The 17,416-nt window shown below is 38.8% G+C and overlaps 5 protein-coding genes across 11 annotated transcripts; 2 read left to right on the top strand and 3 right to left on the bottom strand.

The window, feature by feature from the left end:
- Window positions 1-177: 177 nt before the first annotated feature.
- Window positions 178-4,855, bottom strand: LOC111206086. Its single transcript, XM_048748186.1, has 2 exons — window positions 4,540-4,855; window positions 178-2,626 (listed from the first exon to the last, which is right to left on the bottom strand). Exons 1-2 carry the CDS (start codon window positions 4,735-4,737, stop codon window positions 2,378-2,380), a joined length of 447 nt encoding a protein of 148 aa, XP_048604143.1. The 5' UTR covers window positions 4,738-4,855; the 3' UTR covers window positions 178-2,377.
- A 97-nt stretch (window positions 4,856-4,952) lies between these two features.
- LOC111205307 lies at window positions 4,953-8,000 on the top strand. Its single transcript, XM_022700944.2, has 2 exons — window positions 4,953-5,869; window positions 7,593-8,000. The coding sequence occupies exons 1-2, from the start codon at window positions 5,220-5,222 to the stop codon at window positions 7,828-7,830; spliced, it is 888 nt and encodes a 295-aa protein (XP_022556665.2). The 5' UTR covers window positions 4,953-5,219; the 3' UTR covers window positions 7,831-8,000.
- Window positions 5,974-7,415, bottom strand: LOC125575167 (DEAD-box ATP-dependent RNA helicase 16-like). Of its 2 annotated transcripts, XR_001283132.3 has the most exons (4): window positions 6,934-7,388; window positions 6,612-6,838; window positions 6,380-6,513; window positions 5,995-6,307 (listed from the first exon to the last, which is right to left on the bottom strand). XR_001283132.3 is itself a non-coding variant. In XM_048748179.1 (3 exons), exons 1-3 carry the CDS (start codon window positions 6,936-6,938, stop codon window positions 6,394-6,396), a joined length of 237 nt encoding a protein of 78 aa, XP_048604136.1. In that variant the 5' UTR covers window positions 6,939-7,415; the 3' UTR covers window positions 5,974-6,393. The 2 variants fall into 2 exon arrangements, 1 of the variants encoding a protein (XP_048604136.1); XM_048748179.1 differs by having other exon boundaries at window positions 5,974-6,513; window positions 6,612-6,723; window positions 6,934-7,415.
- Window positions 8,001-8,015: 15 nt separating the features above from the next.
- On the bottom strand, window positions 8,016-10,578 carry LOC111205274 (putative BTB/POZ domain-containing protein At5g13600). The gene is made up of 4 exons (XM_048748170.1): window positions 10,408-10,578; window positions 10,229-10,298; window positions 9,010-10,158; window positions 8,016-8,734 (listed from the first exon to the last, which is right to left on the bottom strand). Exons 1-4 carry the CDS (start codon window positions 10,464-10,466, stop codon window positions 8,294-8,296), a joined length of 1,719 nt encoding a protein of 572 aa, XP_048604127.1. The 5' UTR covers window positions 10,467-10,578; the 3' UTR covers window positions 8,016-8,293.
- A 1,285-nt stretch (window positions 10,579-11,863) lies between these two features.
- LOC111205557 lies at window positions 11,864-17,187 on the top strand. 6 transcript variants are annotated; one of them, XR_007319717.1, is made up of 7 exons: window positions 11,893-12,123; window positions 12,373-12,445; window positions 12,540-14,175; window positions 14,308-14,551; window positions 14,645-14,781; window positions 14,862-16,160; window positions 16,226-17,187. XR_007319717.1 is itself a non-coding variant. In XM_048748162.1 (6 exons), the coding sequence occupies exons 2-6, from the start codon at window positions 12,428-12,430 to the stop codon at window positions 15,890-15,892; spliced, it is 3,066 nt and encodes a 1,021-aa protein (XP_048604119.1). In that variant the 5' UTR covers window positions 11,864-12,008; window positions 12,346-12,427; the 3' UTR covers window positions 15,893-17,187. The 6 variants fall into 6 exon arrangements, 4 of the variants coding, with proteins under 4 accessions (XP_048604119.1, XP_048604115.1, XP_048604122.1 ...); XR_007319710.1 differs by having other exon boundaries at window positions 14,862-16,730; window positions 16,834-17,187; XM_048748162.1 differs by having other exon boundaries at window positions 11,864-12,008; window positions 12,346-12,445; window positions 14,862-17,187.
- Window positions 17,188-17,416: the final 229 nt, after the last annotated feature.

Raw genomic sequence — 17,416 nt, 5'->3', positions numbered from 1 at the left:
TTTGGCCCTTAGAATATTTTAAGGTTATTTGTGAGTTAAGGTCATATTTAGGGATTTTCCTTTAGAAATTAGATTATTGGTGGGACTTATGAAAGTCCCTTAGTGAATTAATTTTTTTTTTATTAATTGAAGATAAATTATCGAATAACTTATGACATTATAAAGAAAAGTTGAAAATTAAAATACGTAGAACATGAAAATTAAAATACAAAGGAGTGGAAAAAAATTACAAAATGCATAAATAAAATAAGAGAAACATTTTATTTAAATCATAGAAAGCAAAAACACATTATATGTAATTTGGAAGATGTCCAAATTTATCCCATATATGTTCAATCAAATCTTCTTTTAATTGTTGATGGATATGTGGATCCCGAACTTCTTTACGACGAGCAATTATATTGCCGGGTTTTTTAGCCTTTTTGACGGTAAAAGTAAAATCGTCATCTTGAAATTCTTCAAGAGTATCTGAATTCCGTTCATCTTGGACAATCATATTATGGAGTATGAGACATGCTCGCATAATATTCGATATTTTGTTTTTATCCCATAGATTAGAAGGATTTCTAACAACGGCGAACCTAGCTTGGAGGACCCCAAAGGCCCGCTCGACATCTTTTCGAACGGATTCTTGACGCGTAGCAAATAAAGAATTTTTTGCACCCTGTGGCAGTCGTATAGACTGAATAAAAGTCGCCCATTTTGGATAGATACCATCCGTCAGATAATACGCCAAATTGTATTCCCTTCCGTTGACATAGTAGTTTACTTGGGGAGCTTTCCCGTTAATAATTTCATCAAAAACAGGTGATCTATCCAGAATATTAAGATCGTTCAAAGTACCTGGAGCGCCAAAGAAAGCGTGCCATATCCAGAGGTCATATGAAGCAACGGCCTCCAACACAATTGTTGGTTTTCCGGTTCCTCGTGAATACATTCCTTTCCAGGCAGTGGGGCAATTCTTCCACTCCCAATGCATACAGTCGATGCTTCCAATCATTCCGGGAAATCCCCGTTCTTCACCCTCATGGAGTAGTCTCCGAAGATCCTCCACTGTGGGACGTCTGAGGTATTCATCGGCAAACAAGTGGATTATTCCGGCGGTAAATTCGTGCAAACATTTACGAGATGTTGTTTCAGCAAGTCGTATATATTCGTCTACGGGATCAGCTCCACCACCATACGCCAATTGACGAATTGCTGCGGTACATTTCTGGAGAGGCGATAAACCAGACCGTCCGGTTGCATCTTCTTTGGGTTTAAAATACTCAACTTCAGTAGAGAGACGATGCACAATATATAAGAACAATGACTTGTTCATTCGAAATCGTCGGCGGAACAAATTGTGCGGATATGTTGGAGTGTCGCTAAAATAATCATTCCAAAGGTTGTTGTGGCCTTCTTCCCGATTTCTCTCGATAAAAATACGTTTTTTTCGCTCTTTTGGTTCGGGAATAGCTTCGAGATCTTCAAATATATCATCAAATACGCCTTCAAATGCATTATCATCACCTCCTCTATGGTAATGATAATGGGAAGAAGATGCCATTTTTAAAAAGAAATTTAAAGGAATGAAACAAGGAGAAGTGGAAGTGTTTATGAAAAACGAAGTTATGAAAGAAAGAAGAAGATATGAATGTAAGGAGAAGTACAAGTGTTTATGAAAGAAGAAGTGTCTTATTTATAATTGGTCTTTAGTTCATCTCGTGACTCTCATCTCATCTTGTGACTTAAAGCTTTCTTTCCCGTGATACAAACAAACAATGGAAAGTACATGTTCTGATATAATTGTATATTTGAAATCAACGCAACCTGTTTCTGTGGCCATGCAAATCTATGCGTTAAAATGCAAAAAAACTACATAACAAAACACTTACACTATAAAGTCTGATACATTAAGACATAATACATATAGTTCAATACATCATATTACATAAAGTTCGAAGTCCATACATCATATTACATAAAGTTCAATACATCACCATCTTCATTTACTTAACCATCAGCACAATTCCAAGTAAAACTGTCACCACAATCATTGCACTTACAAAGTACTCAAATCCCAGCCTAAGCTTGGATTGTTCCTTTCCTATATCACCCACCATTTTCTCAACTCTAACCAGTCGCTGGTCAGTCTCGATGTCACTGCAAAGTGAAAGATTGTCCACCTTTTCCTCTAGCTGAATCACATGTCGATCTCGGGCTCGCATCTCTTCCATCATGGCTTCATCCCACCATTTCCAAACATGGCACTCTCCATCGTCCACGTTCTCACATGTGTAGATTCGTCTACCTGTGGTGAACACACACGCAAGACTATGAAGAAGACAGTATATCAGGAGGTGATTACCCTTTACAAGACTAGACGAGATTTTACTTAACCTGGATCAGTCCGAGATGTTGCAAGGAGAGGCTTAGCACCGCAGTAACAAGTTTGTGGGATGCCAAACTCAACCTCTGGTTGAGGAGGATACTGAACCTGTGAACTAGCGTGTAAGCTTAACTCAGCTTGGTCACGTCGAATGAGATCTTCCATCTCGCTGAAGCTACCGTCCTCTGAGTTGCAAAATATATCGTCAGACTGCGAAGGCTGGCTGTAGCTGTGGAGTCCCATGTTTATGTCTACCTGCATAAACACATATTGATTATTAAATACTCGACGACATATAAGCAAAACACGCAAGTAATTATTAGATACACATAGTAATTTTTGTGGTTGCAGACGACATATAAACAAGACCCGCAAGAGAAGACCAGAAAGAACATAAAAAAGACATTGTTATTATTAATAAGAGCCGCATGAACTACATTATAACAGAGAACTAAAACATGGATTTTAAAACAGAGACTTATAAGATTAGATCCTAATCTTTCAGAAATACTTGGCTAGCAACTTATTCTTCACAACCTCCTCCGCCTCACTTAATGGTTCTTTCCTCGCAAGGAGAGTGTCAAGTATAGCTAGCTTGGACAGTCTCTCCTGCGTAGCCAAATCCTCTTTCTTCATTTCCCATATGGTTGTATACTCAGCAACAGACTTGCCTTGAACAGTCGACCTTTTTTGTTTAGCCGCCTTGCAACCTTCAGGCCGGATTTCGTGATCAGGGACAGCGGCGCTTGTATCTGTCTCACCATCCTTCCTCTTCGAAGTGTGAGTGGCTTTAGGAGGGTTGAGGCTAAGCCATTTTTGTTCAAAGCGCAACACGCACCAAGCATGCTCAAGTGTAAACTTGCTTTGCTGATCTGAGTAGAAGATGTCGTGAGCCTTCTTTAGAACATCAGTGTCACTCTCACCACTCCCAATTTGTCTCTCTGCCGCGGAGTAAGCCCCACAGAACTTTGTAACTTGATCGTTTATTCTGTGCCATCTCTTCTTACAAGTAAGATCCCCTCTCTTTTCACCCTCCTGTTGCCCATGAGGACTTGCAGCATAATAATCTCCAACCCGTTTCCAGAAGGCCCCCAACTTCTGCTCATTTCCAACAACGGCATCCTTCGAAGTGTTAAGCCAAGCAGAGATTAGAACCGCGTCATCAGCTGGGCCCCATTTGCGTCTAGCATTACGGTCCACTGATGTGTCTACTGGCGTCTGTTCAGCTTGTTGTGAACTAAAGGGAGGGATCTCCGATTCTCCAAAGTTGACAGTTGAATGAAAACTTTCATATGGAAAGTTTTCATTCACACGACTTCCTTGTTGACTGTTAAGCAGTCCTACGTAACTAGAGGACTGACTTTGAAAATTTCTTGAACCCATACGACTTTTACAAGATAAATATTTGAGAGAGAGTTGTAGATTAGGAGATGGATAGAAGAGAGAAGGCAGGTGTGTATATTTAAGGGGATTGAGATGGGAGTTTAATATTAGCTGGTGAAGAGTATTAAGTTTCTACATAAAGACTAACCATAAACCATATATGTCTAATCTGAACTTATTACTAACCTATCTACGGTTTCAAGTAACGACGACAGTAGAACTAGTTTGTCTAGTTCAGTAAAGACGTAAAGAAGTGTGAGTCTACTAGAGTAAAGAGTGAAATTAAGGAGGTGTCACTCTAGTTGAGTAAAGAGTGAAGAGATGTAAACCATAATTCTAAGTTGTTTAAAATACTTCAAATTTTAACTGATAACAGACCAAAGAATTCTATCAACCTATCCGATTTTGAAAGGTAGAGAAGCTATACGAATTTTCAATAAAGCTATACGAATATTAATTATGAAACAACCATTACATCAAATATATACAGAAGACCCGAGCTTAGAAGCTATACGAATTATCGATCAATCTATACGAGTTTTCATTCACAGCCATTCAATCTTAAAGTTTTTGCAAGCATCAAAGAACCAACGAATCAATACATTTTTATATATCTATTCCGTTCACAACCACTTCAATCACAAGAGCGGAGCATATCAAACAACGAACGAGAAGAGCGAATCAAATCAATCATTTAATCAACAAACAACCAAACAACAAACAACCATTGAATCTACACACCCCTACTCGGTTTCTCAAAATTACAATGGAGGTTAGACACATACCTTCCCAAGTTTGGGTCGACTCTGAATCGATGTCCAAAGGAAACTGTTCGGAGGTGGACTGAATCGATGTCGGAGAGGAAACAGAGCGAAGAGAAACGGATCGAGGAGAAGCGGATTGAGGCGAATCAGATCGACAGCGGTGAATCGATTTCGCTTCAGTTTCGACAAAAGAGGAGAAACACACGGAATAGGTTTCATCGACTTCGTTTACATCGCCCTCTCCTGTGCTGCCACGTTGCTCACGGGACGCGTCAAAAAAGACCTTAATTAAGGCCCGGACCAAACAAAATCTTTTCTTTTTGATTTTCTTTTTAGCCCAAATAGTGTTCGGGACGGGCCAAGGGCCGTCCGATAATGTTGCTCTAACCCCCCCCCCCCCCCCCCCCCCCCCCCCCCCCCCCCCCCCCAAAAAAAATAAAAAAAATGTTGTACCTATTTAAGAGTATAGGATATTATTTGAAAAATAAAGAAAATGAGGACATTTATAGGAAAATCAAATTAATATAGATTTGGTGCATGAAGGTATATCTCTTAATACAGAAAATGAGATATGACCAAAAACATATTCACCATTTCAAAACTCTACCTATATTTTCATCTCTTACCACCTCTATTCACATGCTCTCAAAACAAAAGCAAAAATATCAAAATTTCATATCTGCTTAGTGAAAAAAAGGCTCATGGATTCTTCATCTTTTTCATCCTCACTATCCATCACCAGAGAAGAGTTCAACGCTTTCCACAAGTTTGAAAGAGATCTTTTCACTCGTATTGTCATAAGTCTAAGACGAGACATTAGCCTGTCTTTTGAGATTATGTGCTTTCTCATCTATCTCGAGAAAAGTGTTTTCATGAGCAAACTAATCTTTAATCTTGTTTCATTCCCGGACCTTTTCATCAACAGCGTCGTTGACGAAGTCGTCATGTGTCTGCGCTGCTTATCCTACGAAAATTTCCCATCGTTCGTGGCCAGCTTGAAAAATATCAACTCCTTATCTATACCTTGGATCAGGCGTATGACCAGACAGAACTTTACTCTCGAAGGCATCCACCAAAAGCGCGAAGACATTCTCCTTGAGATGAAGAAGCATTTAACGAGTATATGCTACCCAGCTTTTGAGGATATATGCGTGCGCTTTGAGATGCACAACAAGGAGAAGATGCATACCTCTAGCCACTTCTTGTGTGGTCAACAAGCAACAACTAATCATGCAGCAGGAACAAGCAACGTTGAGGGACAGCAACTAACGGCTGAGGACAGGACTGTCTTCCTCACATTCTCTAAAGGATACCCAATCTCTGAAGTAGAAGTGTATGAATATTTCACCAGGTACTGAATCCATATAATTATAAGCCATGCATGCAAGGCCAAGGCCTTGCCTAGTTCTTATACTCCCAATTATTTAATTAGCTAGGAGTCTAGGACCCCATTATAAGGGCAACATTATTGGTAGGACAATTTTTAAGTCCTTAACATATTTTATTATTACTTTTATATTAAAAGACAAAGCTAAGGACAATCCATAAATTAAAGATTATTGGTAGGATTTTTCTTGTTTTATAAGACTTGAGATGGAAGAAAGAGTTTGAGCTAGAACTTGTGTTTAGATAAATAATTTGAATCGTTTGATCTTGTGTTTAGATAAAAAACTTGAGATAGAAGAAAGAAGAAAGAACTTAACATGGAACGTTTGGTGAAATAAGAAGAAATCCGTGAGTACGTGACACGGATGCTCTCAATACCTGTGTGTTGCAAGAGAGTCCAATCCTGAAACAAACAACAACATGAATCAATAACAAGAAGCAAGCACAAGAACGAGAATCAATGACAGTAGCTTACACTTTTCACCGGTGTCAATGGCCGTTGAAACCCATGTCAATAGTATTGATGAATATCAGAACTTTCTTCTGAACAACCTCTAGCTTCAGGAGAGCAAGAATGTGTAGTAGTTTATCCTGAGTACTGCAAGAAATCTAAAACAAGATAACACAATAGTCATCATTAATCAGAACCACAACTGTGAACATAACCAAGAAATTTACTTAAGCAAAGCTAAGCGTTTGAATCATACCCAAAACTGCTGCACATTACTTGGGACGGGCTCTTCCTTGTCAGAACCTTCTTGCAAGGTCAAGACTACCGGGTTGTGCAGAATCAATTTCTTCAATTTCTCAACATCAGAACTGACATTTTTCAAACATGTTTCCACCGTTCAAGACAACTTCTCAAGACAACTTCTCAAGACAACATTTTTCAAACATGTTTCCACCGTTCAAGACAGTTATACTACTTGATTATCTAGAAAAGTCACAATTCACAAAGCTAATGTTACTTCTCATCACCACTATAAACCATTGAACCTAAAAAAATCCAAAGGAGAATATTTATCATACCTCATCAAGAACCAAAATCTCAAGCGATTCACTGATAGCTGCGGGATCTAAAACCCCATCTGCAAAACACTTAGGAATACAAGCAGGTGTGGTGACAAGAATCTCAGGCAAGCCAGCCAATGCGTTACGCTGCAAATCTCCACCACCGCTCTCTCAAACGCCTCGGTGTCAACCGTGAGTCCGTGACCCCATTGCCGACACCTCCAAAGTCCTTCAAATCGAACACCACCGGTCTCAAGCGAGGAAAACAGAGAGAGGAGAAGATCTACGAGGGAAACAGAGGGATCTACAATTGGTGAAGAAAAAAATCGATCAATTTCTGTCTCGAGAGAGATGTGGAGAGAAGAAGGTAAAACTCCCTCCTGTGAGACAGGTGGCTCGTAAGGACAACATAGAAAACTTCTTAATTAAGAGGCGTCCTTATTCTTATTGGCTATTTTTCATTTAATTATGAGTGTTTAATTGCTAAGATATGCCTCTAAGGACACCGATAATCTTGCCCTAATCTACCATGCATTCTTCTAATTAACAATGTAACACAATCATTACTTATAGTCTTATAGATTAATTTTCAACCGTTCTAGCTGGCATGCATGTGGTTTAAAGATTATCACGGTAGTGTGTTTTAAACAGTAGTATATACATTTTTGGTGTTGTAGGAGATTTGGAGATATTGTGGAAGCGATACACATGGGTGGAGTAGGAGGGAAGGACCTGCAAGCGCTGTATGCAAGGATGGTGTTACGTTCTGCCGCCAAGATTCCAGAGATTGTAAAGGATGAGGCGTGCCCGACCAAGTTCACCATTAATGGAAAACATGTTAAGGCTCGGAAATTTATTCCCATTCACAAATCCGTTAATAATCTTCCTCACCCTTCCTTTGGTGTCTCTCTCTAGTTACATATGTTTTTTTTGTTTGATCTTCAGGAGTTCTAAACCCCACTTCAAAAAAATTGGGACCTATTTTATTATGGATGGGGGACTTTTATTTGGTTGGTGATTGACATTTATCTCAAAAACTATTTAGCATGGACTCAAATTCAAAACTATACTTTTCCCCTTTAACCAATATATAATCTCACTTCTGTCCAATGGCTATGCTAGTTTTTACATTTACATGATGGACACTCTTGGCCCCAAAAGGCTGTGTCGGCAATCCTTATGACAAGAAAGAAAGACTTCCAACTCTGATATAACTAACTTCAAAAGATGCATAAATTAACTAGATGATATGATTCCAGAAAGTATAAGAGATTCTAAATCTAAGATCATATGATTTCAGAGAGTTTCCAATATAAAATTCAAGAACAAAATGAACCAAAAGTGTCTCTAGTGACCATGCAACTCTCGTTACTAGTTGTTACTCTTTCCTTAGACCGTCTTCATCTCCTGGTGAAGTCTTAGTTTTAGACCTCAATCCGAATAACTTAGAGAAGAAGCTACGGCCTTCTTTTGTCTTGACAAGCTTGTCAAGATCTTGCTTCATGCTCGTACATTCTTTCTCAAGCTCGTAAACACGTTCCTTCATCGTCCCATTCAGCACCATATTTGCATTTCCGTTGTCTCCCTCTTGTGTATGACACTTGCCGCTTGTGTCGTCATTGTTGCTGTCCGTGTCAAAGAACCATCCTGCTATTGATGTCCGAAGCCGCATCTGTTCAATGAACAAGACTTGTACTATGACTCGCAAAGGTAGACGCTCGTTTTGTGCTGCGTGTGTGCATGCCTCCAATGATAGTTTCTGGCAGTTCATAAGCAGACACAGTTGCTCTCTCTCTGACTTGGTTAGCCATGGATGAGCCTGTTTCTCCAAAACCATATGCATGCATATAGAGACATTCAAAAGATTAGTTTCATAATAATATAAGCAACCCACAATCGATCAGGAGCGGTCATATGAGTATATACCCAAATGAAACATTGGCCTATGACTCCTAAATTTTTTTAAATATTTTCAATAGACAAATGCATCCAAAATTATTGAAAAACATCTATAAAAATCCTTACTAAATTGTTTATCTCTCAAAATTTCAGGACCGGTCTTGTTCATAATAACTCAAATTAACACATGTATACCTTGATGTATATATCAATTGCACGATAGATACCATCACCCATTGGCCTCACATCTTCAGGGACTAAAGCACCAAGTGCTTGAAATTTAGATAGTTTCAAGTTCTCATCAGAAGCCACCTCTGCTAAGTAACCATCTATCAGACTAGCAACCTTTGTGATAGGCCTAAGAGGATGAGAATCTACCTCTGCTAAGTAACAGCTTGAAGAAGAATTAAATGTTAACATGAAGTGATCAAGAATCCTCTGGACAGAGTCAATATCATAGAGTGTTTCAGCTGAGTTTCCCATGTTTGGTATAAGCAGATCCTCTAGAGCAGCTTCGTCTAGCTGCACACCAATTTTTCTCTCAAGATTCTCCTGAATGACCTCACTTGCATGCAGAACCATGGATGTTCTAAGAAGCCTGAGCAAGAATCTTGTCGATGTAACACACTTTTGGCTCGGTAGTAGCTCCACTATTTCTTCTAGGAGACTTCTTTGATCTTCATCAGAGTAGTAACTTCCATCATTACCATGATTAGTACCTTCCTCTGAAGATGAAGAACCACAGTGCCTAGAACTACCAAGTAAAGGAAGGTTACGTTTAGCGTAATGCGTGACAGATGCTGCTAATGTATCAGCTTTCACGCCTCTAGATTCAATAGTTTTGATGAATCTTTTGTACATTGAGATATCAAGGGATGAAGACACATCGCTGAGCCACCAGTTACTGCTCGTGGACTTAGTTTGTATACCGTTCCAAGATGTAATAGTATCCTCTGCATAAGAAGCCTTGTTGGCTAAAGAAGCAATGCACCTAGTGACAATGTGAAGTTCTTCAGCTAGAGGTATTAGTTTGTGTTCACAACTCTCCAAGGCTTTGATTGAATCATCCCAGTTTGTGAAAACATTATCGTTGAGGTAACTCTCGGTGAGAGAGATGAGATTAGCATCTCCATAGGTTTCACTCATTTGGAGATACTCAGCTGCACATCTGAGACTCACAACGTTTTCAGTTGTGATCTCAATTCTTGCACCGTAACAGAACTTGGCCACGAGCAAGAACGTGTCTGGTCCACCGGGAATGTCATGAAGCTGGGCAACACAAGTTGACTCAGAGGCTTTGCTGAAGAGAGTTTCTAGGTATCCACTTCTTGACAACAACGGAAACTTGGCGATGAAGAAAACACATGAGACATAGTATGAGTGAGTCAATGTTACTAGGTTTGGTTTACTATACCTTATGCAGATGGAAGGTTTGGTCTTGTACTTGGATCATCACATCAGGTTTAAGACCAGTTGAGCAAAGCCTAAATCACAGATTAAGAAGAAGAGATATGTAAGATTATATATGTTTGATGATTACCCCACTGAAGAATTATGTTTGATGATTAAACCCCATTGAAGAAGAGGACTGACCACGTGTGACCACTTAGATGAAAGACTTCAGATTTGGAACCCACTTTAAAGCTAGCCATCTTCTATCTCTCTTTTTTTTTTTCACTTCACTCTTTGGTTCTTCAACAACTCCAAAACAGTTGCAAAATGATTATTCATCAACACTTTCTGATTATTGTAAATATGAGACCGAGTCTTGTGGAGAGATGGACACAGACGAAGCTTTTGTCCACTTGTATTGTCTGTTTTACAAGTTTCCCTTTATTTTCTGTACTCTGTTATCTTTGCATGAATATTTTAATTTTCCACAGTAATAAATGTGGAAGATATTTGACTGGTCAACAACTAATAGTTGCTCTCTTCAACAGCAAATATTAGTCAAAAACGGCCCATTACTAGACCAACTGATAAGGCCCATTATAGAAACACATAGCAAATGCATGTGCAAACCGCCCTAGTTACTCTGGCTACCCGGGCCCTTAATGCTGATTACAGTGCTTAAATTTTTCAAAACCCCTTTAATACTACATTTAAAATTTAAAATTCCGGAATAATATGCAGCTTAATGGTGGTTCGTATAATCACTGTTTTAAAATATTTGAATTCAGTATGCATAGAACATGTCACCGACAATTTTTTAGTCTTATCATTAGTTGAGTAGGGAGCTATATTATGATTACGATTAGGGTTGGACAAAAATCCGAATAAAAAAAAACCCGAATCTGCTCCAAAAAGTAGTGTCGAATCTGAACCGATTTGATTAAATATTCGAACGAGTTCAAAATTTTAATATTTAGAAAACTAAAACCAAATTCGATCCGAAGTATCCCGGATGTTCGAATGTATTTGAAATAAATTTATATACCTAAATATATTAATTATTTTTAGATTTAACGGATATTAAAAACATCCAAAATATATAAAACACTTTTAAATTATCCAAAATACTTGAAAATATACACAAATAGTTAAAAGCAAATATCTAAAATATACTCAAAACGCCAAAAATATTTGAAATATCTATTGATTCTCTGATGAGAAAAAATATTAAATAGTTAAACCAAACCAATTTATATGTTAAGTTTAGATACTTTTACATAAGTTATTAAAATTTATATGTAATATATTATTTTGTTTATAGATTTTGAAAATGTTAAAGTATATATTGAATTTTAAATATTTTAAAATAATTTAATTAGATTATCCGAACCTGCAAAGATTTGAATCGAGCTCAACTGAAATTTTAAAAAACTCAAATGGAGTTAAAGTCTTTGATCCAAAAAACTCGAAACCCGAATAGATCCAAATCCGGATGGATATCTGAACGCCCACTCTTTAGTTACGATTTATCAATTAAATAGACTTGATCGAAAATGGTAAATTATCTTTTTTTAAGGAAATATCGAAATATTTATAGAATGAAAATATTTAATAGGAGTCGGTCAAACAATGAATGATATAAAGAGGCAAAGATGGAGAGGCTTTGTGTGGCCCTTGTCAAAGTTTGGCATCTCTCCTCCTCCTCCTCTCGTATCTTTTCTCTTTCATTTAGCCAATAACTGTAAACTTTCCTGTAAACTGCCTCTACTCAGACCTCTCCACCACTCTTCTTTTCTTCTTCGGTAGATTCTTCTTCTTCTCTTTCTTCCCTAAATCTAGAATTCTACTTGTTTTTTTCTTCTCTTCTTGTCGGTGGATTTGCTTAGTCTCAAAGTCTTTGATTAGTCTTCTTCTCTGGTCAGTGGTTGTACCTTTCATCTTAAAATTAAAAAAAAAAGAGTCTTCGATCTTGTTTAGTGCTTTGTGATTCTGTTTCTGTAATTTTATTAATCATTGATTCTCTTCAAGTTTAGTTGATTGTTGTTCTTCTGTTCTAATGACGTGTCTAGATTCTCTGTTAGTTTTTATGTTTTTATTCGATCTGAAAAAATATATTTTGACTTTTTTTATTTTTTGCAGACAGACCTAACTGAGATTGATCTGTAGGTGTTTTGTCTGAAAAAAGGTACAAGCTTGGAGTTAAGGATATTTATTTCGAGTTATGTCTGGAAACCAACAGGTGTTTTAATTAAACTCTTAGTTTTAGTGCATTCACTATTTTTAGAAACTGTCTTTTTTACTGTCTGTGTGTGTGTCTGGTTGGTATCCATCAGCCTCAGATCAGCATGCCTACATGGCGGTGCAGAGATTTCAATGCTGCTATACCAATCAAGAAGAGGAAGTACTTTGTGTTACCGGAGGAATCATCTTTGGAAAAAAATACACAACTTAATGAGCAAGGTGGTGATACTAGGAGTGCTTTGGATTTGAATTCATCTGATGCGCATGTACATCAGACATTGATTGGAAATATAATCCCTTCGGTTCCGTCTGTTTCTGTGGGAAAAGTTGCTGATAAAACGGAGAGTATTGGGAGCCTAGTTGTTGACCAAACTAGAGTGAAAGCTGAAGAGCCTAATATTCCACCAATTCACTCCAGTCCCTTGGCAGGCTCTGTGGTCCCTTTCAGTTCTAAGTTGAATGTAGAACAAACTGTTCTTAAGACCCATGACATTGTTAGTAAGGGAGAGTGTCAAACAGAAGCATCTGCTGGGCTGCTAAGTTGTAAACCTTCAGCACCTCATGTCACAGATTCTATTCCTACTTGTACTAGTTCTGGCAATCTCAGTGGTGTGAACAGATCAAATTGGGATTTGAATACTACCATGGATGCTTGGGAAGATGGTCTAGATCGCAAGACTAGAGTTAAGACAACTGGTTCTTTCTTTGACAGTAGTTGCCCTGACATAGAGACATCAAGTTGTGGTGATACGACTGTTATTGCAAAGCCAGTTTCTGAAAAACTGAAGGAAAGTTTAGAATTTAAATCTCCTACAGTGACTTCGACGCAGTTTGATCGTCAGGTTGTTCCCACATGTTCGCTAAGTCTAGGCCTCAGGTCATTTCCTCCTATTGAGAAGTCTCCTTCTCTATCAGCCACCACATCGGAGGCAAGAGTTGCCTGCACAAGTGTTTCTAGACCAATAATGGCTGCTGATAATGTGAACTCTGTAAATCTTAGGACTGTGAAGTCAGAAGTCGTTGAAGAGAGTGCTCAAGCTTCTCCAATTAACAGGATGAAAGAGGAGGTCGTTGGCAGTTTGAATCCAGTGGATTCTAGATCAATAAAGGCTGAGCCAAATAACTTCATTCAGTCCAAAGTTTTCAATAGGAAAGATGGAACGTTGAATCTTCCCCATAGACCAATGATGCAATCAAATGAGATCCTTGATATACTTGCAAGTTTTGCGCCAAATCAGAAGGATACATATATACCTCATCCCAGTGGTGTCAGCAATGCGCCAATGTCCATGAATGGAATGACAAGAAGTCCAGGCCAGAGTTCTGATCTCGGTGTAGTTCACATGGCTAATGCACGTTCTGGTCATGGAGAAGAGAACCTCAATGCATCAGATGTGAATGTTTCCGTGACTGAAGATAAAACTCTAGATGATTGCAAAACCTCTCCTGGAGCTAATGAACTTTCTACAAGTGGTGAAGAAAAGGTTATTTTATCCGGTAAGGAGCTAAGGGAAAAGTTGTACAGTTATGAGTTTGAACCAGAGTGTGGTAATGACCTAACTAGAGTACTAAAGAAGCAAGTGGAGAAAAGAAATTTGTATGACGACGAGAAGGTCCAAAGATCACCTGCCATGTTTGCAGAAGGTAATAGACATGCTGAGTGTGGTGGTTCTGAAACGGAACAAAGGGATGAAAAAGAGAGTCAAGCTGCACTTCTTAGTAATACAGGTAATAATAATATTAAAGAGATATACATACTGTTGATGAATCATGCTTGAAATAAATCAAAAATGGCAAGCACTGAAGTTCAGATTAAGAGGCTTAAACCAGAAACTCACAGTTGAATATTTGATGAATCAGGTGTGTCTACATTGTCAGGTGGGAAGGTTGATAACCCTGAAACAGTAGATAACATCAGTCCAGCTTCATACAAAGCAGAAATGTCCACTATTGACAATGATCCTCCTCCTGCGGAGTCTAGTGAAGGTAGTCAGAGTCGGTTCAAGACACTAGATGCTTCAGACAGCTTTGTGCCATTGCGAATGGAAAGAGAGAGGTTGTCTGATTTCTCACTTGAACAGAGGAAATATCTCTCGAGAGGGAGGTGTGATTTTTTTTCTTCTGAACCTTGTTATCATCCCTTTTGAGATCTCTTTGGCTTTCCTTGAAATTTTTCCATTATTGTTTCTTTGGCTAGTGATGATGATTCCTACAAATTCTCGCGTGAGAGGTACCATGGCAAAACTATGAGAAGCCCAAGGCTAAATTTCATGCCTGACAGAAGGAGATTTTCTGATAATACAGAAAGCAATTTGCAGGACAGGGATACAAAAAGTAAACTCATATCTTCTAAACTTTTTTGTTTAGTAATGTAAGCTTCAATGTTTCTAAACTTTCTCATCTCGTGGATACAGATTTTGAGTCCAACGACTATGGAAACACTCGTCGTGGTGGTGGTGGTTTTATGAGTAATTCCTATAGAGGCAGACGGTCTGCAAATGATGAAGCCACTCCTTTCCCCCACTCCTTCACGAGAAGAAGTCATGGCTTTAAAGAGGATGCATCTGCGTTTCACGGGTTTAGAGATTGTGAAAAGTTTACTAGAGGAGGACAGTCCAACGACACGGAGCCAATGTTTATGAGCCAGCCACGTCCGTATCAAGGTCGGAATAGTTTTGCTAGAGGAAGAACAACTTTTTCAAACAACCACAAACGAGATTTTCCTGGATATCGTTCAAGATCTCCAATTAGATCAAGAGAACGATCAGCTGGACCGTCCTCGTCTTTCAGGAACAGATCACAGGAAGATTTTAATGGGCATACAGAGTTTTCTCATAGGAGATCACCCTCAGGTTATAGAATGGGGAGGGTAAGCTCTCCTGAACATTCTGGTTATCCAAGGGAGATGGTTGGCAGAAGGCATGATTCTCCTCCGCCTTACTCTCATAGACCATCAAATGCTGGAAGGGGACGAGGTTTTGCCAGAGGGAGAGGGTATGCAAGGGGGAGAGGTTATGGAAGAGATGGAACCTTTTTTAGGAAACCATATGATCGTGTTGTACATAGAAACTATAACAACGTGGATCCTCGAGAGAGGGTGGACTACAGTGATGATTTCTTTGAAGGACCGATTCATTCTCAGCGATTTGGTGGTGATGGTAATGTTGAGAGAAGACAATTTGGTTATAGACATGATGGTATGAGCTCTTTTAGACAATCCTATAGCAGTGATGGTTGTGGACCTACTAATGTAGAGGATGGTTCTGATGATGTGAGGTATGGACAGGACCCTGGTATTGAGATGGTTAAAGAACAAGGGGTAGATGGAAAAGATAAGACATCAACTGAGAATGCATCTGGAAGAAGTAAGATTATGGAAGAGGAGGAAACTTCAAAGTACAGTGAGATTTGGCAACGGGGTGAGCTTGGCGGTGACGGGTTTTAGAAGAAGGATTAGTATTCAGTTTGCGTGAACGTTCTGAGACCAGGGAGATTTGAGTGATAGAAACCAGATACCAAACGAGAGAGCTCTGTGATTTTGCCACGGACGAGGCTGATAACAGTGGGCATTCAAGGGACACTCTGCTATGTCCTGTGTTGTGTTAAAGTTGCGAATTGGTCATTGCTTGGCTGTGTAAATACAGCACTTCGCTGGCGGTGTCATCTAGATTTAGTCGCCTTTCGTGATGTGATTCAGATTTGGCCGTAGCACTGTAAGTGAATGGATAAACAAGTAAAGGAAGATGGTGCTGTGTAAATATATGTGGATATTTTTCAGGCTTGCTCGCACTCAGGTGGTTTAAGCAGAAGTAGAACGTGACTGATATAATAGATATGAGGCGAGGAACGACTAGGGTGAGACGCTTACCTCTTGTCGAAATACAGGCCAGGCTTTGAGCCCAACAAAACTTTACCGACGAAAAAAACAGGTTTTGATGAATGAGTCTCTTTGCCAAAGCACCAGAGTGCAAAACTCTAAGTAACCGCCACGATGTGGTTGAGCCATGACTGTTTTTGGCTTAAAACATTCACTTTCATCTGCCAGTGACCAGATAATGAATTCTTCTAAAGATAACTTCATCAGTTTAGCTGTAGGACAGCCAAGAGGATTAGTAAGTACACATCTTTGTGGAACTTGAAGTATAAGCTAAACCAAGCCTGCTTGAAATGTTGAAACAACCGCTGATTATATGCTGGTAGAACTGGGTTTACTGGCCATGAAAAAAAAAAACACACACTGGAAACTGCTAAAGGTGTACCAGCCATTTGGGTCTACTGGTTTGGTAATGGTTCCTCATTTTTCTCATTTAAGTGAGTTCTAACTTCGAATGTACAATCTCACTCAAGGAAAGGAATATTTCTGATTGACGCTTATGCTTTCTCCAGCCTAGGCATCTGGATGAGTCATGCCATGGAACTTTAGCATGGTATAATCTGTATATGCTGTTAATGAGGGCATAAAGTTTTGGGAACTAGGAGAGAGTCCAGCATTCTGATTTGGAAACGTGTCTGAGTTTGTATTTACTTCTTGTTTCTGAGACAAGAGATTGAAGTTTTTAGAGGATGGTGTATTAAGAGTGATGAGAGACCACGTCTTAATCTTGACAAGGTTAACATATCTGTCAGCGTACATGTAATCTGATCCTTAATGGATCTACTCAAAGCAACAGGTTATAATGTTGTGGAATGTGTATGATATATATAATTCAAGTATGTATATAGCCAAGTAGTTGACCTCCTTTTCAACAACTTTAGACAGAATAATTAAAGTTATGCAACAAAGAATTAGAAGAAAAATACAGGATACAAACAAAAGCAAGCCAAAGTTTCAAAACAGTTCTCCTGGGATCAAACTGAGTTTTTTTGTACCTCTCTTTGTTCTTACTACCCAAAAAGCAAAGAAAAGTAGAACAAGATTCTAAAGAAGAAGCCCCAAGCGACCGTGACCCACAAGCAATTCCATTTACTA

Source organism: Brassica napus, chromosome A2 (genome assembly GCF_020379485.1).
Source record: "Brassica napus cultivar Da-Ae chromosome A2, Da-Ae, whole genome shotgun sequence".
NCBI lineage: Eukaryota > Viridiplantae > Streptophyta > Magnoliopsida > Brassicales > Brassicaceae > Brassica > Brassica napus.
Note: the sequence above shows the minus strand (reverse complement) of the source record. Positions and strands in the feature narration are given on the sequence as shown.